This window comes from Thermobia domestica, chromosome 7, assembly GCF_964235325.1.
Source record: "Thermobia domestica chromosome 7, izTheDome1.hap1.1, whole genome shotgun sequence".
Taxonomy (NCBI): Eukaryota; Metazoa; Arthropoda; class Insecta; order Zygentoma; family Lepismatidae; genus Thermobia; species Thermobia domestica.
The window spans coordinates 155,085,005-155,107,066 of NC_137460.1; the positions used below are offsets into that span (position 1 = coordinate 155,085,005).

At 36.4% G+C, this 22,062-nt stretch overlaps 1 protein-coding gene across 1 annotated transcript; it reads right to left on the bottom strand.

Annotated features, from left to right (window-relative positions):
- Positions 1 to 379: 379 nt before the first annotated feature.
- Positions 380 to 9,796, bottom strand: LOC145690510 (heat shock protein 70 A2-like). Its single transcript, XM_081765463.1, has 2 exons — positions 9,343 to 9,796; positions 380 to 2,855 (listed from the first exon to the last, which is right to left on the bottom strand). Exons 1-2 carry the CDS (start codon positions 9,517 to 9,519, stop codon positions 1,113 to 1,115), a joined length of 1,920 nt encoding a protein of 639 aa, XP_081621589.1. The 5' UTR covers positions 9,520 to 9,796; the 3' UTR covers positions 380 to 1,112.
- Between the last annotated feature and the right edge of the window lie 12,266 nt (positions 9,797 to 22,062).

Genomic DNA, 22,062 nt, shown 5'->3' on the forward strand with positions numbered 1-22,062 from the left:
ATATAATTCCAAACAAGAACAATTCAAAAGCTATTAACAATTTCAAAAATGAATGAAAAATTTAACGGCTTTCGCTCACGAGCGAGGCAGCTGTCCACGCGCAAAAGACCAGACAATACGTCACGCGATTTAACCTTGAGTTTGTTGCAAACAAACTCGCTTCTACAACCTTCGCTCTTCTTCTCATTACCTACGATTTTACTCTTTTTCTTTTTCTTTTTCTTTTTTTTTTTTAATGTAAACACAATAGATTCTCTTAATCGAGGAAATACAAAAATAGGAGTAATTTATACAATCAGAGTTTATACATTTTTCATTCTTTTCTTTCATATCTTGTCATTAGTCCATATTTTCTTTTCACTTCCAGACACTAGCATATACAGAGTGTTCCAAAAATAAAGGCAGCTCCAACTCAATGTAGCTGAGCATGCTACATGAGCCACCGAGATCCCCAGAAATATCAATTAAATTAATAAATAAATAAATAGTTAATTATTAATAAATAAATAAATAGTTAATGTATACCAGTGTTGCCCAGTTGTATTGAAGAAAAATATTAAATATTATTTTACTATGCTTTCTATATTAAAACTTAAATTACTTAATGATTTCTTTAATACAAATACACAAGGAGGAAAGAGAAATTGTTTTCTTTTTTGGGAACAAAATCAGTTTCAAATTTCAAATTTAAGAATTTATTTACAAAAGTGATGAAACAATAATAAAATAAATATTTATTACAATAATATGTTCTCCCTAGAATGACTAGAGTTTTTTTGTGATGAAACAATAATAAAATAAATATTTATTACAATAATATGTTCTCCCTAGAATGACTAGAGTATTTTTATGATAAGATCTTTGTTTTCATTTGTTTTTCCAACGTTCGTTCCTTTATTAGGAAATATAAACACTAAGCGTCATTAATACTGACTTGATACGTACTTTCAGCAGTTCATTCACACCATAAATTACTGTCATAGTTTTAATTTATATCTCTCTTTTAATAAATCATTCACACCTTACCAAAAAAAAAAAAAAAAATTAGTACATCCACACTTGAACAAATATACACGACCACCGCTCACTCACTCAGACTCATGAATCATCTATTAGTCCACCTCTTCCACAGTTGGTCCTTGACGAAATTGTGGGCCACCAGCTTGTTGACCACAGCTACCACTCTGTTGAATTCCCTGGTGAAGCTTCATCATTACAGGACTACATACTCTTTGCAATTCTTTCAATCGATCTTCGTACTCGTCCTTCTCAGCCAATGTGTTGTTATCCAGCCATCGAAGAACTTCGTCGCATTTCGAACGAAGTGTGTTCTTGTCCGCATCACTGATCTTAGTTCCAGCTTCGTCTGCTGCTTGTTTCACGCTGAAAACGTAGCTCTCCAATTGATTCCTAGCGGCTACCCTCTCTCTCTGCTTCTCGTCTTCCTCCCGGTATTTATCTGCTTCTGATAACATTCGGTCAATCTCTTCTTTCGATAGACGACCCTTGTCATTCTTAATCACAATGTTCTTCTCCTTCCCTGTGCTTGTATCCTTCGCTGACACATTCAGAATTCCATTCGCATCTATGTCGAATGTTACATCAATCTTTGGAACCCCTCGAGGAGCCGGTGGAATGCCTGTTAGATCAAAGTTCCCTAGAAGATTGTTGTCTCGGGTCATCGCACGTTCTCCCTCATACACTTGGATAGTAACAGCTGGCTGGTTGTCTGAATACGTGGTGAATGTTTGGGTCTGCTTGCATGGAATTCTGCTGTTTCTCTCGATGATCTTCGCCATCACTCCTCCAGCTGTTTCTATGCCGAGAGACAGGGGGGCTACATCCACCAGTAACACATCTTGAATCTGGCTGCTTTGGTCTCCACTCAAAATGGCTGCTTGAACGGCTGCACCATACGCCACTGCTTCATCAGGATTGATGGACATATTCAATGACTTCCCACAAAAGTAGTTCTGCAACAGATTTTGTATCTTCGGAATGCGAGTAGAGCCTCCTACAAGAACCACGTCGTGGATTGAAGATTTGTCCATTTTAGCATCATTAAGAGCCTTCTCCACTGGTTCCAAAGTAGAACGGAACAGGTCCATACACAGTTCTTCGAATCTTGCTCTGGAGATCTTCGTGTAGAAGTCGATTCCTTCATATAAAGCGTCGATTTCAATACTGGCTTCCGTGCTGCTTGATAAAGTACGCTTGGCTCGTTCACATGCTGTACGAAGTCTTCGGAGAGCTCTGGGGTTACTTCGAATGTCCTTCTTGTATTTCTTCTTAAATTCTTCCACGAAGTGATTCACCATTCGGTTATCGAAGTCCTCGCCTCCAAGATGAGTATCACCTGCTGTTGCCCTCACTTCGAACAAAGAACCTTCGTCGATGGTCAGAATGGAAACATCAAATGTTCCTCCTCCCAAGTCGAAGATCAACACATTCCTCTCCCCTTTCAGGTTCTTGTCCAGACCATAGGCCAGGGCGGCTGCTGTGGGTTCATTGATGATTCGAAGAACGTTGAGTCCTGCAATTGTTCCGGCGTCTTTAGTGGCCTGTCGCTGGGAGTCGTTGAAGTAGGCAGGGACAGTGATGACTGCGTCTGTAACTTTTCCACCCAAATACGCCTCTGCTGTTTCTTTCATTTTTGTAAGGACCATGGAGCTGATTTCTTCGGGGTTAAACGTCTTCATCTCTCCCTTAAACTCCACCTGGATCTTTGGCTTTCCGCAGTCATTGACAACAGTGAATGGCCAGTGTTTGATGTCCTGTTGGATCTTTGGATCGTCATAACGTCGCCCAATTAACCTCTTGGCATCGAATACCGTGTTCTTTGGATTCATTGCCACCTGTAATGAAATGCATTAAAATAGCTTTAGTATTAAATACTGTTATTATATTATATTATATTATATTATATTATATTATATTATATTATATTATATTATATTATATTATAGTATAGTATAGTATGATATTTTTACATAGCCTTTTGTATTATTAAATTCCGTATTGGCCCAGAAATAACCGTACTGAAAAAAGTCACCTTTAAAATTCAAAGAAAAAAAAAACTGAATATAGTACACTACTTTTAAATTTAAGGAAGAAAGACAATTAGGTTGCGGGCAAAACAGTAATTTTAATACCTGTACTTGCAAATGCTCCACATGTTACTGAGGGTCATATTTTGCGTTCTTTTTTCTACACCTTTCATAGAGGATTCATCTGAATTTTAAGTCTCTCTCAAAATCCGAACGCCTCGTATAGACATCATTGTGAAGCACCCTATACGTTTTTCTTCCATTCTAGGTGAAACATAAAAACGCTGGAGTCACGTTTAATTATTTCAAATGAAAATTCTAAATACCAAATTTCATGTCTGTAAATTTAAAGGATTTCCAGATATCGATGTTTTATTGTAATAATTGCAACTTCCATCCCTCTCTCTTTCTCCCAATTTTTCTTCTCTTTTACATCATTTTTTTAGAAAGAAAAAAAATTGAAACATGTATTTATTTTAAATAAGTCCAAATCAGGGAGGTACGCAGGAATTTATTTCGGTTGCTTTAGATTCGATATTAGAATATTTTATATTAAAATTTGTAAAATTCGACTTAATTTAAAGAAAAGTTGGGATTTAGATTCCCAGCATCCACCCCCTGCGTGTGTCCCTGGCCCAAATACCAAATTTCGTGTCACTAACCTTGGTGATTCTGAGATATTGCAATCTCCCTTCCACGTCAAACAAACAAACAAACAAAAAAAAAAAAAAAAGCCCTCTCTTAGAGATACATTACCTCATAAGTTCTACATATTCCGAATTTCAAGTTTCTAGCTTAAGCAGATTGCCCTAGGTGTTGACTAGTTAGTCAATCATTAACTCGTTCAGTCACTCAGTCAGTAAAGGATGCTTCTTTTATATATAGAGAGAGATTCTTGAAATGTCCCTTCTTCGCACGGAGAGGACAGATTTATGGAAAGAGTTGAGTTGATTTTGAGTTTAACGTCCCTTTCAGCAGCGAGGCTATATGAGACGGGACCGACCTACTGATTAACGTGGAATCCAAACCACATGAGCTCTCGCCGGGAATCGAACCCGGGTGATTTATGGAAAGAATTTGAACCCCTCAACTCTTCCGGCACGCACTTCAATAAGAGGATAATGACAAAAGTTCGTAATTTTGCCCTCTTTTCCACCTCACAACTCACATGCCGATGAAGGCTGAACTTGCATTTAAACGGCATTAGAAGTATCACTATTCATCTCAGCGACCCCAAAAACTATGAACACTAATATCAGTCGTTTTTAATTATTTTTACGAATATCATCCCTTCCCACCTCTACTTCTCACCTCCGTGCCATTGAGAAATGAATTTGGACTTGAAGAGCATTGGGTGTGTCACTATTAATCTCACTCACCCCGAAAAATAGAGATTAGACACTAACATCGGTTATTTTCGATTATTTTTAGTATTACCACTTGACACCCACTCTTCACCCTTCATGCTTAAAATTGTCAATGTAATATCAATATTATAAGATCCTTGGCAATCCTAACGTTGATAATTATGCCAAGTAGCATTTAATTGGTTTAGTAGTTATTGCGAGATTTGATCGCACAAATTCACATCCGTTTTTACAGGTTATATACTGTATAGATTCGGAAAACAATCTTAAGTTACTTAAGATCTCAGTGTCACGTGCAAAATAAAAGGGATGAGGGCTAAAAATGAGAAATCCCATCATTTTAAACAACATATAATACGACAAAATGGCGTACAGGCCGATGAAAAGTGCGGCTTATTTTTGGGCCAATACAATACTACCTTATATTCGTAAGCTAAAGTTAATTGTCCTGTTTAGTTGGTTAGATTAGAAACAGAACCAGAACATAATTATTATTGGCTATAAGAACTGAGTTATATGACAGAATGAGCTATCCGTTGAATGGCTAGTTTTGATACAACTAGAACAAAAACATTTTCTTTTAGATTACACACACATATATCTACTCATATTCTTTCAATTATTTCAAAATTATTGACATGAAAAATTACACACAGTTATACTTTTAATGGCAGCCGTATATTTCCTGATGATTCTACATAAAACTTCAAATACTACCTCATTATTTTCTCACGATTTAAAGGTGCGTTAAAAAGACTATCACAGAATTACACGTATATCCCTATATATCGCTTCGGTGGAACATGTCTGGCATAAATATAATTTTTAAAAAATAATGGAGTGTTTAAAGTTTTCGCGCGAAAACATGGTTGGTAGTTTTACCTATGCTCCCTAGCTGATTCTGATTGACTTTTTGTTTGAGATGGTATCACGAAGAAAAATGAACAATGAAATCTTTCAGTTTTACGTCACATGGTTATGCCGTGTAGGCTAAAGACGGTAATGGTAAGAATGAAATGATGCAATGAAGAAAGTAGGAAGAAAATGATAAGAATAAATGAAATGGATGCAAAGAAGAAAGTAGGAGGAAACGGGAGAACTCAGTCACACAGTATTTGTTCACCACAACGCCCACTTAGGGCAAGCTGAGATTGAATCAAGGACCCCATACATCAGAAGCGCACACTAAGTCACCCCAGCTCTCAATTTCATGAATAAAGTTTTGTCTAACTGGAGTCTTTTTAAAGATATGACGGTTTTTTTTTAACAAGCAAGCTGCATATTGAATGGTAACAATACACATGGGTATTGTTATACTGAATGTTAATAATAGCCCTATGGATGACAGTCTTACTTTTAGCGTCAATCCACTGGGCATTTATCAGTGAAAACACACTTTCATTATTACCAGTATGGCATTGTAGAGAAAAGGACTTTTTTATTAATTACTTTTAAGGACAACAAAGTAGTAAAGCTAGTGTCCTTTTGCTTATTAGCATTTTTTTTTCAATTTGATAAACTCCGATCTAACAGATCATCATAATTAATATCGTAATTGCTACGTGAGATCGCAAAAATGAAAAAAAAATGTGGGATTTTCTCTGAATGAACCAGGACAATCCGGTCCTGCCCTTCAACCCGAAACATAAAAGCCAATCCTACCTCCACATCTTTTATCTGCTTTTCAACCAACACTATGCACTCCTGGTAGACTGCCTTTTCGTTTATGGCGGCTTCCCCGGCAAAGTATGTGGTGAACAACATCGTGTCTGGATTTTTCTCAGAGTACTCCCACTTTCTCATTCCACCAATTGTCTTATTATCATTCATTTGCTTTAATTATCGTCTCAGCCTAAAGGTCATAATCTCAGGACGTTAAACTCAAAGATTTCATTTCATAAACAACATAAGAAGCTAAGGCAACATATTTACAGTAGGACGTCGATAATACCGAACGTCAAAAATCCGAATGCGGTTCCTAGAAGCTTTTTACATTTTGTCTTAGCGCTAGCGATAAACGAACAATAGCTTTGTCTAGTGTTTTTACGAAAGCTCATTCATATGTAACTGTCTATCATACATATTTTTATCTTTATTTTCCTTTAGGTCAATAGAAGTTCCAAGTGTGAGTTGCAAGAACAGTGTAATTTAGTGTACGAGCGGGTTCTTCAGAAACATTAAATGTAAGGAGCCTTACGTACGGTATTGTAGTTACTGTATGTACTGTATAACCACTGTATCGATAAAAGAGCATACCGTATAGTATATTTAAGCCTAAATAGCATTTTCTTGGTCATTTTCGAGTACTGGATTACGATATACTGATGGAAATAGAGCGTATGATGTGAGTGAGGAAGTTCCAGATAAGCTCATTACCTTAGTTAAATTGTCTTTAGTACCAAGTGAATTAGAAGATGAAAAAATACTAAAAGTGTTAACACCATTTTGTAGTGTCAAAAATATCAAGGATGAATTTTATGATGGCAGTCATCGATACCGAGTGTGTACTGGACAGAAATTGGTGTACATACAGTTAAGTAAGGCAATTCCATCATCTATTGAAATCCAAGGCCAGAAAATCCGAACAATTTTAAAAACGGAACTACCTGTGGTTCCAATTAGTTCGGATTTTCGACTTCCTACTGTATAAATTACATAATACCTTCCCCTCCGACCAAATTTTATGGCGTTCTCCCAATAATTTTACTACTGCCTCCTTTACATGGAATCAGTCCATTACTGCATGCATTTCTTGCGTATATCTGATACAAGTTATGGGTTCTGCCCAATTTTGACGTATCGTTGCAATAAACTAGTATAAATTAATGCAAAATTCCCACTGGAGTTTTGATCATAGCAAGTCGAAGTTTTATTAGAAACTGAATTTGAGTCTTTGATTTTTTTTATATAACAAGTATTGGGATATCTATCACGACGGTTTAAATCTAAGAGTAAGAGTGGTTTAACTGTTGATAGATAATAATAAAGGCGCAGATTAAAATAAATAAATCAATAAATAACACCTTACTACTAATCAAACTGTAAAAGCACAAAAATGAACTGTAGAATATTCTATTTTTTAAAAAACACATTATTTTAAAATGAAATCTTTTTACGTCCCACGCTTATGTCGGCTAGGCTGAAGGAGACGTGATGATAAATGAATGAAATGGTGGAATGAAGTGATAGGAAACGGGAGAACCCCGAGAAAAACCACACACATGGCTCAGTTGGCACGAGCTGGGATCAAAGCAAGAATCCCATGCACCAGAGGTGAATACTCTACCACTGAGTCACCACGGCCTCTAACGCATTATTTTGCTGTTTAATTATAATATTTTGTCAATTAATAGGCCCGCCCTGTAATACATGGCTACAATATTGTTTTCAGTGGCGCACGAATACCCAATAAAACTACACTTGTTTACCACGGAAATGATTGATGAAGTATGAAAATTTGATCTTATACTTCACCTGTACTTTCTTTTTCTGAAAATATATGTGGAACTATTTTACAGTTACTTATTGTCTTTTCGGATGCAAAATAATACCCGTTCAATAGTACATAAGATTGTAGTATCCCACCACCACACCAAAGAAAGTTCGGACCGAATAAAATTTTTTGAGTGTGCGCCTCATATGTTCATACCTTACGTGAGTAGGTATCCGTTAGGAACCTATTTCTCAAAATCACTAGTATTGTAATACTTGTGAAACTATTCTAAATCAAATATTTTACAATTTTAGTGGTGGTATCAGCATTAGTATTTAGAAATGATTTTCACTATTATTCTGGTATTTCTATTTCACGATATTTTAGACTTGCAAAAAAATAAAAAAAAATAAATAATAATAATAATAATAATAATAATAATAATAATAATAATAATAATAATAATAATAATAATAATAATAATAATAATAATAATAATAATAATAAAAATAAAAAAGTATTAAGAGACTAGTAGTTTTGGGAAATGGACCTCTGATGTGTAAGTGACTATCTGTATCACGACGCTGCAGCTACTTAGTTGATGAATATACTTTTTTTAAAAAGTAGTATCCCTTACTATCAATCTAATCCTTATCAATTTATGCTTCCACGTCATTTTATTATCATTTTTTCTCTCTATCTGTCTCTCTGAATCATACGGAAAAGAAACTAGGCACCCTACTCCGTTGTATTAATGGCATCATCTAATCATGTTAAGATATTTGGGGTAGAATTTTACTTCAGGCAAACATTCGGACAAGATTAAGTCCTACTGTTCATGAAATCTCGGTTTAACAAGGACGGAATACATCTCAACCAAATTCAGTTTTCTTTCAAATATTAAACCATAACATGATATAGCCTACCTATACTCGTATAGCTGAATCGTAAGTTAAAACACTGGTCGGAATAAGTAAGAGAAATCTCAAAGTAGATTCACCTTACTCTTCAGAATATTCGTGATAATCGGATTTTTATGACCCTCTCCCCACACACGCTACTTTTAAATTACTACAATTTTACTAAGTTATTGTACTATTTGTTAGAATTAATTAAAAACTTGATTAAATGTACGTGAATGACAAATGTAAATAATATACTGATACACAGGCGTAACGGGTGTTGACCACGCCCCCTAAAATGCCATTGGTAAGGTTCTTTCAATTCTCAGAAGGAGCTATTACTCCCCAGCAAAATCTCCTAGTTACGTTAACTTTTGTTAAAATTAATGCTTATCACATCGGTTATATATAATACAATGTTACTCTCGTATGTCCTTTTAATATTTGATACCAATACATCATGAGCTAAAGAAAAACATTATGTTCTAAAGTCTCCTCAAATGTAGGGAAAACGGAAATGAATATATAATTCAATTTTGTGCTTTTACTCTTCCCTTCAAGGATTATAATAAATTCACAGAATAAAATCTTACCTGATTCTTGGCGGCATCTCCAATAAGTCTTTCAGTGTCCGTGAAGGCGACGTAGCTGGGGGTTGTCCTATTGCCTTGGTCATTTGCGATAATTTCCACTTTGCCCTGCTGCCACACTCCTACACAGGAGTAGGTGGTTCCCAAGTCAATTCCAATCGCTGGCATCTTTGGAGCCATTTTCTCAGTCTCTTTCTACAAACACACTACTGTAATAAATGTCGTAAGGTTAAGTTCAAATCACTTTTGCACTTGGTTTAATAAATTAACAGCGTTCACTTCCTTCTATGTGCTTTTGCTGCTTCTGTATATTTCTTTCTGTTCGCTTTTTAGCTTTCACTCCCTTGTCACTTCCGTTTAAACTGACGCTGCTCGGAGTGGGCGATGTATATAAAATGATCAGCTGTTCTCTCGCGTTGCGTCAGGAATAATCTCGAAGGTGAAACACGTGGTTATTGTCCGCTGACGTCAAAACAGTGCAGTGCGTTCTAGAACAGTAGGGTGATTGGGTACGAGCAGGAGGTGTGTCTGTTTCCATAGAAACGACGAGACGTGAGTGATACTGCCAAGGTCAATCAATGCTTCGCGATGTTTCTCGTGGGTGAAGGAAGTTACGAGAAACGCTCAATCAATACTCGAATGTTCTAGAAAGAATGCAAATATTGCCAATTGTTTTGTTTACTTTATTATTCATCAGGAATTGAGAAGTTATATTTCGCCAATGTGACTTATCACAAAAGAATTCACTGTTAGAGCAGTAATTTCAGGAAAAAAGAATGTGGTAGAAAAGTAAATTCAACAATAAGACTAAAATTTGGTACACCATAGAGAGGGCAAAATAGAAGGAAACATTTCCTAACTTCCTCTTCAATAAACGTAAATACGTTACTTACTTAGCTCAAAATAATACTATTAATACAACGATAACGGCAAATCTTTACGGATTAAAAGCTTACCCATCATTGGCATAAGAGAAGTACATCTATTGTTTATTATTATTATTTTTTTTAAATAAGTCGTTGTTTATACTCATATTAACAGATTCCTTTTCACTTCGACATTCTAAACTCACAAAGAGCTCTCTGGAGGCTAAACAGTTATCGTACGCACCCTTGGCGTGGGAGACCCAGGTTCGATTCCCGGCGGGAGCTCAAGTTGGTCGGATATCACGTTAATCTGCAAGTCAATGTCTCATATAGCCTCGCTGCTGAAAGGGAGGCTAAAATCAAATTAAGTAAGTGTAAATTTACAAATAAAATAAAGCTGTACAATTCGTCCCCTTTGTTCTCAGCTGATCGTATTGAAAGAGGATTTATTATTCTTGTTATCTTCAACGGGAATAGTTAGAGGGTTTATCGAGCTAAACGTTGGTTTTCAGCTCTGAGTGAGACATGGATCTACAGATTAATGTAGAGTTCCCAGATGACCCAGTTTAGCCGGATCAATCATCGATTTACACCATCATCTCCCCTCCCCAATTCCCAGAACCTGTTTGGAACTCTAAGTGTTCCGATTCCAAAACATAACTTCATGTCAGTTGTACGATATATATATAAATCCAACTTTTATTACTGAACTAAATAATGTCATTCATTTTGGTGAATGTTTACATTTTACTTGATTAATTTTAACCAGCAAAAACTAGCGCATAACTACGAATATTTTGTAAGTTTTCGAAGGGTGTTCCGTTTGTTTGTTTGTTTGTTTGTTTGTTTGTTTGTTTTTAGTTTAGAAGTATGAAAGCCAGGTACGTCATTTTTGGGGAGGGCAGGAGGGGCCAACCTCCCCCCCCCTAAGTATGAGAAACATATGCTTCTTAATAACTTGTATACTAATACATTAACATGAAACGTGAAACTCTTCTGTCGAAGGATATTATTCGCCCCGTCCTGGCAAAATCTGAAATGACACTACTGGTGAAAGCTCCCGGAAACACATGATGTCTTATCAGAAATTGAACACTAGTTTCCCTAACCACATTGCAGCCTATTATTATTATTATTATTATTATTATTATTATTATTATTATTATTATTATTATTATTATTATTATTATTATTATTATTATTATTATTATTTTAAAGTGTCGCACTATATTTCGAAAAATATTCTAGAAAATACTATTCGTACACCAATGTAGTACAATATAGTATATACAGGGTGTTTCAAAACAACACTGACAACGTTTGGTAGGTGATTTCTGACACCAAAAAATTATAGACCAACTTGGGTGCACAAACGCTTCCTTTCGGAGTTATATAGCCTGCCGAAAACATAAAAAAATAAACTTTACAGGTCCATAGCTACAAAACTATGGGATCTACCGTAGTCGGGTCTAGTGTTGCCACGAGACGAGACTTCAGGCTGTCTCGTCTCGTCTCGAAAAACAGCTTTAAACGATGTGCTACTTGACCTCCCTTGCCATTTGAACGATTTGAACATGACCCCGCCTGGGACATTGTGGAGGACCCTGAGACAAATATTTTTACTTTCAATCATTGTACTTTTGAAATGATGACACACATGTTTTCCTGTTTTGACATCTGCCTCACCGTTTCAGGATTTTTTTGGGGGGACGTTTTTGCTGACAGTTTGTCCGTCCGCCATTTTGCACAAGGTAATTTTAGAGTATTGAGACTTGTTCCGTCTTCTTTCATTTCCCAAGAAGTTTCGAACGATATACTACTTGACACCCTTACCTTTTGTAATTTTTGAGTTGGACCCCGCCCAGTACACTGCGGGTGGCCTTGTGACAAGAATTTTTGCTTTGATACGTTGTACTTTTAAAATGATCAAACACATGTTTTCGAGTTTTGGCATCTGTCTTATCGTTTGCGATTTCAAGGGGTGGTAACGGATTATCTGGACACTCTATATATCCATATAACTCGCATAGTATATGCATTCGGAAAAATTTTATTACAGTTTTGTAATAGGCGTCATTAGTGCTTTCGATTGGTATATAAACCAGCCTCCACTTCGATATATAATCTCCCTCTCTTCCCTTGTAAGTTACAAGTATTACCCAGAACACACAAGACAAGAAATGTCACGATAGCTACACCGTGAAGCCTTCACCTCTGGTGTATGTGGTAGTCGGTTCGATCTCGGTTAGTGCCATTTGAGCTTTGTGGTGGACAAACATTGAATGTGTGTGGGGACCGCGGTGGCTCAGTGGTAGAGCGTTCACCTCTGGTGCTTGGGGTCTCGGGTTCGATCCCAGCCCCGCCAAGTGAACTTTGTGGTGGACAAACACCGTGTGCGTGGGTTTTCTCGGGGTTCTCCCGTTTCCTCCCACTTTCTTCATTCCACCATTTCATTCATTACTCATCATCACTGGCTCCTTTAGCCTAACCGGCATAATCGTGGGACGTAAAACTCAAAGATTTCATTTCATTTCATTTCATTTTTCAAATGTGTGTGTTTTCTCGAAGTTGTCTAGTATCCTACCACTTTCTTCATTCCACTAATTTTCCCGTCATCATCCATTCGGCCAAAGTTGCCTAAAGGTCTTAAAAATAAATTGAAATAAGCTCACAAGGCAAGGACAAATAGTTTACAAGATAATATATCTCTGCTGTTAGTTGTCTGAGGCTTCTCGACCCTGGCTTCTTTTTTTTCTTTTTTTTTATTCTAAAACATTGAAATTTGTTTCACCAGTTTCAATACACGAATATACAGTAAATTGCTCATAGGTACGTCGAAGATGAAGACACTAATGTTAAATAATGTTTACACGACAAGCAAAGTTCGATGTAAAGGTGTCATCATCCCCGACACTATCGTATACTATCAGCCCACTTGCTTTATAGTGACTGTATATATATATATATATATATATATATATATATATATATATATATATATATAGAGAGAGAGAGAGAGAGAGAGAGAGAGAGAGAGATGGAAAGATATATAGATAAATAGAGAGATAGATATGTGTGTACACTTTGTTTCATATATTCCAGCCTTTAGGTTTCACAGTGTTAACCCATAACAATCCAAAAACTACTTTCCATTTTAGCATATATAGATTTGTTGCAATTATTTTTTTTTTTTAAAAAAGCTCGGAACCAAATAATTTTATTGAGTAATGGAAAGTATTTGATTGAAATTTTATATGTTACTGCACACTAAGCTCTACTTAAAGTGCCATAGTAATGGGAGCTGAACGACACATCGGACGAAAGAATGCTTGGGGCCAGTCTTCATCTCCATGGTTCAAATCTGTTCCCATAACCGCGGGGTGTGTGCTACTATGTGATGCTTGCCCCGTTTGTGTAACAAACTCATGACAGTACACCCAGATTAGCTAATGGCTAAAAAAAAGTTGATTTTTGGGTGGCCATTTTGGATTAAAGTTCCTTATATTGTCGGGATCTATTCGCAATCATACAACGTACATCTTCATACCAAGCCGAGCGGTCTGCGGCGATAGACCATCGGCTTGAAGGCCCCGGGTTGAGTCCCGGAAGGGTCATGTGTATGGATTTTAACAACATTTGTTTTTGTACTGTGTCAGGGGGGGGGGAATCGTACGGGATAAAAGGATTTCAGTCTGAAAAAATGGAGAGAATATCCTCCCCAGGATACTTTCATGGGAGTAAGGAATTAGTAAAAATATAGGATATACATTTTATAGCAGGTTTAAAAACATGGTTTGGGTATCCTATTTCTTTTCTGTTAATTATATTCTTCAATGTTCGAATTTTGATCATTCTCATGATATTTTCTGCTTTCAACGGAGTTCCATGAATATTATACCAAATGTTCTTTACACTTATCAAGTTCTAGAGGTTTAGTGCGCCTGTAAGAAACAATTTCTGAAGATAATTCAGGTCCTAATGAATATTATTCACTAGGAAAGGGAAGTATTCCCCTCCTCTCGAAGCAGAGGGCAATTTCGCACTCTGGTCAGATCAAACATTTCTGCGTAACAAAACGAAGGTCCCCCTGTAAAATTTCTTTACCTAAAGTGTTATTATTAGTATCATAAATTTGCTGAAAGCAAACAATTTGAAGGGTTCGTCGATAATATCTTTTCTTCTTTTGTCGTCCGCCCGCCTTCCAAACGAAGAGGTGAATTTTACAACATGACTGCTGTATAATAAGCAAGCGATTGGTAAAATGGTAAAAGTGTGTTTTTATGTGTGTGTGTATGTGTGTGTGTGAGAGAGAGAGAGAGGGGGGAGAGAGAAGACAAAATTTTAGTTGCAAGATGACATACTTCAATTGCCGTTTTCGGTTCATATAGCAAAAAGAATACCGCCACCAGAGAATAAAGACAAGTGTAGATCTTACCCAGTTTTCAAATTGAATAGATGGTGGTGGTAGTTCGGTTTCTTGACCTTGTAAAAATCTTCCCTGTCTTTGATTTTCTTTGTCATCATTCCAGCCAGAAATAAAAAAAAATAGAATTCCTCAGTTTACAGCAAGGGGAATTGGGAACAAGACATTAAGGATGATATTCCTGGAAGCTCATGTATCACGATTGTTTCATTCAATAGACAGAGGACACTTTTCTATGAAGGCTTTTCAACATGTTTTCTCACAAAGGGGATTTTCCTTTTGCAATCTATATGACCACTGGCAATTTCAATCTTGGCCATTCCCGCCAGCGTTTTCATTTTCGAGACACGAGACGAGACGAGACATTTCAAGAGACGTCCCGTCTCGTCTCGTGTGTCGTCTCGTTTTCGAGACGGGGCAAGTAGTCTGTCTCGTCTCGTGTCTCGTCTAAGAGGGCTCTGTCCCGTCTCGTGTCTCGTCTCGTTTACAAGACGAGACGAGACACGAGAAATGTCTCATCTCGTGGCAACACTAGTCGGGTCAAGACTTCACTTAGGAACTAGTATATGTCCTATGTAAATATCTAAGTTTCAGAATCCTGCGGTATTTCCGCAACAATTTTTATAGAGGTAGTTGGTGAGTAGGGGAAGCTGTTGTACCATGGAACACTTTTTGCGTTTTCCAAGGTATAATATTACCAACAGTGATTTCTGCAATTCTATTGCAGTGCATTTAAACTTGGATGTTTTCTGAATGAAATTGTGTCATTATTTAAGTTCTTATTACCGTTCTTCGTTATGTTTTTAAGTTTTCAAAAATTCCCAAGAAAGTGTTCCATGGTACAAATACTCATGTACCTTGAAACATATATTTGTAATATGGTAATTCACAGAAATAAAGTCACAAATAATTATTCTAAGATTTATTTTGTATATCGAGATTTGTTGCTTTTGATATACAAAAGCGTGTGAAAGCAAAAAATGGACATTTTAATACTTACTCTAATCAGGCTTTTACCTTCATATTGAACCTAATATTAATCGGAAGGTTAACCTTATTTATTTATTGAAAAATTCGTAAACTTAGCAATAACTAAATTATGAAAAGAACACTATAACAATATTTTATTTGTTATTCTATTCTTAAAATCCTGAAGAAAAAAACAAAGAATAAAGGCTCTAAAACAGTTACAAAATTGATCATATGTTGAGCATACTATGTTCTAATTCTTTGCATGTAAAGTAGACAGGCCTATCAGAAGATAACATAAGGAATTACTAAATTAGGAAATATTGACTTATTTGTGGAAACGGTCTCGGCCTGCGTGATCTGTTACTTATGTACCTCAATGTTACCCAATTATAAGACCCAAATCCACTTGAAACCACAATTGTTCAGACACTCTACTGGAGCCTATTGGCCGAACGGGTGGTGGGCAGTTTCACTATAATATCAGATGCATTCACTTCAGATTGTCCTGCAAACTCTTCATCAATGCTTCGTTTTTTCTTAAACTGCACCAACACATAGTCATCCGGATTTACATTATGGCTTCAATCCTTTCGTCTAATTCAACTTCTGTGTTCATCAGTTCTGCAAGCGTAACATCACTATCATAATTTTCGTACAGGCTTATGTTCTCAAATTCTTCATAACATGTTTCGAAACTAATTTTTCTATTGGATTTGTTCTTTCCTTTTCTTTGCTGTTCTTGCTTCTTATTTCCTTTCTGTGTGGCTGTGTGTTCTTTCTTATCTTTCAATTCTTGCTTTGCAACTGTGTTTCTTACTACTCTACTTCTACCTGTGACAGTCTTCCTTCGACATTTTGTACTTTACGGAGTTTGTGCTTTCTGGTTTGACTGTACTTCCTCTTTAAAGACTGATGTAGAAGGCAAAACTTGCACGAGTTGCACAATTGTTTCGTTTCGTTCACGCACCAGAGTGTTGTCCTTTTCACGTATATCATATAGATGACAATCCAGCCGATGGTAGTGAAGCTGGTAAAAAATCTAACTCCAAGAAAGTGATTGTATCTATAGGATAATCCCTGAACAGCGAAAACCACTGGTGATATTTGATGTGCTGAAGGCACGCGAAAATAGATAATTCCCAACACTTCGGCCACAGCATAAATATCAAAATGTTTCCCCAGATTATTATGTAAACATTCGTCCACAGCTTGGTTATAAAAACATTTAAAAGGACCGGAAACAGCCACATCCAGTAGTTGTAGTCCTGAAGTATGCGAATGGGGAGTCAGCATGACAACTCCAGCTTCAGCAGTCATATCAACAGCCTCGATAGATAAGTGCTTTTCATGGTTATCGATGTGGTCATTGGCCACATTTGTTATGTATGTAGTTAATCTCTCCCTCCGTCCTAACATTTCACACTATACTCAAATGTTACTTTTCCTGTCTAAAATATTTCAGATGTAGGGAAAAAGCAGCTAAAGACACTTCGTAAACTTTGCAAACTTCACGAATGGAAATACGCTTCCCAGGCTCGGAAATGACTGCTTTAATTGCGTTCTTGATTGAATTTGGGTTAATGGGAAGCCTTTTCTTTCCTATCTTGGTTCTTGGCATTTCGATTCCAGCAACGATAATAAAAGAATGTTCAAAAAATACACTTGACAATGAGTTCATGTACCTTGGAACATGTTCCAAGATACAAGATATGTTTCTGTTTCATGGTACAAGAGGATGTAGACAATTACTAAAATGGCGCAATAATGTTAACGCTACATTCAGCGTAGAAAAACAAGTCACAAAAATGCTCATCTAATTCCCCTGAACTAATAGATTATTACAGATTATACAAACAACAAACAGTAATGGCATTGAAAAACAATATTTCAATTTCTAAATAGTTCGTTTTATCCCTTAAAAAAAAAAAGTTTTTCACTTTCATAAATCACATACGCTTCTGAGTACAACGAAAGCCAAGATGAGGCTGTCTGACAATGTCAAAGCATCATATAGTTCATTGAATCACTACTAAATAGTATAGCAGCTCAGAAACATGCGAGTGTTCCAAGGTACACTATGCTCAAGGTACAACGGTTTCCCCTACTTCAAATTATACGCCCATAGTCAAACTCCCTCTATAAAAATTATTGTGTGAGTACCTTAGGATTCTGAAACATGTATTTTTGGATAGCACACCTATTAATTCCTAAGTGAAGTCTTGACCCGACTACGATAAGTCCCTTAGTTTTGGAGATATGTACCTTTAAAATTTCATTTTTCATGTTTTCGGTAGCCTATAACTCCAAATGGAAGTATTTGTGCAGCCAGATTGGTCTATACTTTTGGTCTTATCTTGGTGTCAGGAATTACCTCCCAAACGTTGACAGTGTTGTTTTGAAACACCCTGTATAAGACACGTAATGTTTTTGGGGCTACACTTCGTGCGAGGAGTTAACCTGGGGCAGGGACAAAGCCAAGCAAAATGCTTCCGAGACGGACAAAATCAAAGGAAAAGGATCTATTTTTTCATATGATATCTATGATATAGAAAAAATAATCTAGATTCAGGAGCCAAGCAATTTTGCAAAACATAATCATCGCAGTTACAAAGAAGCTTTGTAAGAAGATAAAGATGAAGGCTAACGAACTGAATGACTAGACGCACTGAAATTGTCGGAAATAATTTACAGTGCATGTAAAAGGAAATAAATACTTCTGCTTGGTAAATATTCTACCAATCAGAGTAGTGCTTTTAAAATTGTTTTCTAATAAAACCGGTAGTGGCAGAATTCAACCACTTTCAGTTCTAACGATAGCTAGGGAGTTAAAATGGTAATAGCACTACTGGGCATAATTGTATGTATTTCCTGATATTCATTGCATTGAATTTGTGGATTGTTAGGTCACTTAATGTATAAAGCTTAGGGTTTCATTTTAATGTTCACATGTGTACTGCAGTAGCAACGCATGCGAATTAGGGTACTATTAGAAGAACAAGAATAGTGCTAATATTAAAAATATAACAGTTTTCTCAAAGTGGTGCTATTTTTTTTGTGACGGACTGTAAATAATACCTTTGTGTATAAATAGATAATTATTTTGGAAATATATTGTAATTATTTGGAATTAATCATATGATTTAAATCATGAGTGATGTGTTAGAAGCACGGGCGTCTCTGGCGGGGGAAAGGAGGGGGGACGCTTCCTGCCCAATATTTTGAAGTACAAAATATTCAATATTTCATTCTAATTTAATTTATTTACTAAAGACAGAATAACATATAAATAACTATATTCAGGCTGTGAAACGATTATAATAGACTTCTTGATATACCTTAGGGGGTCCGTGAAGGGAAGCAGAAAGGTAACAGAGGGAATCGAAGATAATAAACAGGTTGGCCTTAGTACCATTTAAATCACTTTTTTGATGCCCCCCCCCAAAAAAAAATTTACATGCCAGAGACGGCAGTGGTTAGAAGGTATGGAGGGACGAAAGAGAGGGAAGTGTAAATAGAATTCCAGCAAATGTAAAAGTCATTATTTTCTGATAAAGCTTGAATAAGCATGCAAAACCCAAGCAGCAAAAAAACTATAAAAACATTATTGTTGATACTGTAAATACCTTCTTGTCATTCTATACATTTCTTCCTGACTCTATGGTTATATTTTTTTTTAATTATTATTATGTGTCATGCATAGTTTCTGTCAATCACGCCATCTGGTCACATGTCGTACAAATATGTTAATTCAATAACAACTCTTGGTAAATAATAAAATGAATCATTCTTCCTTCATACTTTACATAGGATCACTGGTGCAAATCCCGGGGAGGATGAGGGGGACATGTCCCCTCCAATCTTGGAACTGGGGGGGACTGTCATCCCCAATAATCCTATTTGAAATGTGTTTTGGGGACAGATGTGATGATTTGTGTCCGTTCGCCACAAATAAAAGTGAGATGAAATTGATCTTCCCCAGAATAAGCCTCTCAATGTTGAAGACAACTCCGCTCTCCTGATACTCCACAGCATTATTTTTCAACTTCATAAATATTTTGAACACACACACACACATACACACAAAGGTGTCCCGACAAAACGTACCAGCGACAAAACGTACCACTTGAATTTTCGCGACAAAACGTACCACTTTTGACGACCTGTCATAAATGACAACCTGTCATGGATTAAATAAAACATTTCTGATATTTATTCCACGACAAAACGTACCACTTATATAAATTACAACCTGTCTTGGACTAATTAAAACATTTCGGATATTTAATGCGCGACAAAACGTACCACTTCAAGCATTTTTTTTTCAGCGTGTTCGCAGATAGAACAAACTTCTCTTAAAGGTTCTGTACGTAACAAACGCAACATTAAACACGTTTATCAGTCAGTAAGAGAACACGAGTCTTCCAAAATACATTTGACCAATGTGGGTGCTTACATATCTAACAAAAGAGAACATAATGTTAAGAAACTACTTCCTTATGAACAGGTAAAACAACGGCAGTATAAGGTTGAGAAGAACACACAGGTAATGTATCGAGTTGTCAAAGTGCAGAGACTCATTGCAGAGGAAATGTAGCAGCCTATAAACTGAAAGACACAGCTATAGATCATGGAAACTTTTTGGATAGTATTCCTTTCTTAAGCAAATTTGATCTTCCGTTTAAAAATAATTTAGATAAGGTCACCGAGAAGAGTCATATACGAGGAAGTAAGCAGGATAGTGGTCGCATAACTTTTACTAAACACGGTGAATTATGTTTTGAATGCTACCAACACACTTATCAGAGAAGATATTTCGAAAGAAGTCTCTCAAGCTTCAATATTTTCTGTTCTATTAGACACTACTCAAGATATATGTAGTTAGTTTCAGGCCAGTGCTCTGTTGTTTTACGGTATATTGTTAAAATGGTTGTTAAACAAAGTATTGTTGTCATTGTAAAATGCATATCTACCACAGGCCAGTGTCCTTGCGGTTTACTGCTGGAAATTCTGCAGAAGTTGAACCTTGATATTAAGAAGTGTATTGGAAATTCAACCGATGGCTCAAGTAACATGCAAGGACAATATTCGGATTTTTTCAATTCACCTATGATCAGTTACACGTGTGATTCAGTTGATTTTGAGTTTAACGGCCCTTTTAGCAGCGAGGCTATATGAGACGGGACATACTGATTTACGGGAAATCCGAAGCACATGAGATCCCGCTAGGAATCGAACCCAGATCTCCCACGACAAAGACGCATACGCTAACTGCTTAACCACTAAGAAACTCAGTTACACGTGTGGTGTTAAGCTCATATACTCAATCATGTCATATGTGATCTGACAAAAAATTGCATTGATTCTGTGTCATTGTTTTGCTGAATGACAGTACGATATTTATGCGTGAGTCTTATCAACGAATGGACATTTGGAAGACCAAATGTTAACAAAGGCGATGGTAGAAAACACACTGTTTTTCAGAAAAAGCTTAATCATTTATCGAACCCAGAAAGTGCTTTCTATATAGAGTTGACCATAATAATTAAGAAAATTGCTTCTACAGAAAATATCAAACCAAAAGCTAGGTGTAAAGCGAAAGGATATATAAAAGATCTTTTCAAGTTCAAAACAACTCGGACAGCACAAATGTTCCTTAAGATATTTCAAGTGACGACCTCTCTGTCAAACTATCTCCAAATAGAGGGTGCTGCTAGTCTAGTCCTATCGGATGGTGCAGACTACTCTGTTCCAAGTGAAACTGTAGAGGGATGATTTTGAATCCATTAAGAATGCAGCATTAAGCTTTGCAGAGTGGACCAATAAGAAATTTGAAGACTTACAACGTGATTTCTTTTTTTTCTTTTTTTCTATTGACCTGGCGACAATTCACCTTCAGAGATGGACAAATATATTCCTGTGAATACAGGGATGTAATGGAGGGTATACGCAGGTATACGGCGTATACCCACCTCTAATTTTTGGAAACTATCGTATAGCCACCTAACATTTAAGAAGTACGCGGGTATACGCTACATTTGATCCATAGTATAGTCACTTCATTGGAACAAGCAACAATTGCTTTTCATGTACTGCATTTCAAAACAAAAAATCTCACTAAACAGCTGGTCGTCAGGTTGTTGCTGCGAATTATGTCTAAATTCTTTTAAAATGTTTTCGTTTTCGGGGATGTAGGAATCGAATTTTCCGAGAATACCTTTATAATGGAAAACAGCATTCTGAATGTGCAATGCTTTTAACTCGAAATGTTACATTGTGTTATCCCACTTTCTGAAAGCTGACCTCTGGTATTATATTAAAATGTTTGTATTGGGAACTCTTTTGTTTGTAAAGATCAGCGACAGATAAAGTTAAGACCTCTTTCACATTATCCGGCGATTTGCCGGATCCGTTTCCGGCTGTTTGCCGAATCCGGTTTCGGCCCCTTTCATATTATCCGGCGTT

What these genes read in the sequence shown, in the direction of transcription:
- LOC145690510 (XM_081765463.1), bottom strand. Translation starts at nt 9,519, where the DNA reads ATGGCTCCAAAGATGCCAGCGATTGGAATTGACTTGGGAACCACCTAC. An exon ending in GAGATGCCGCCAAGAATCAG is followed by an intron (nt 2,856 to 9,342) that starts GTAAGATTTTAT and finishes ATTTCATTACAG; the next exon opens with GTGGCAATGAATCCAAAGAA.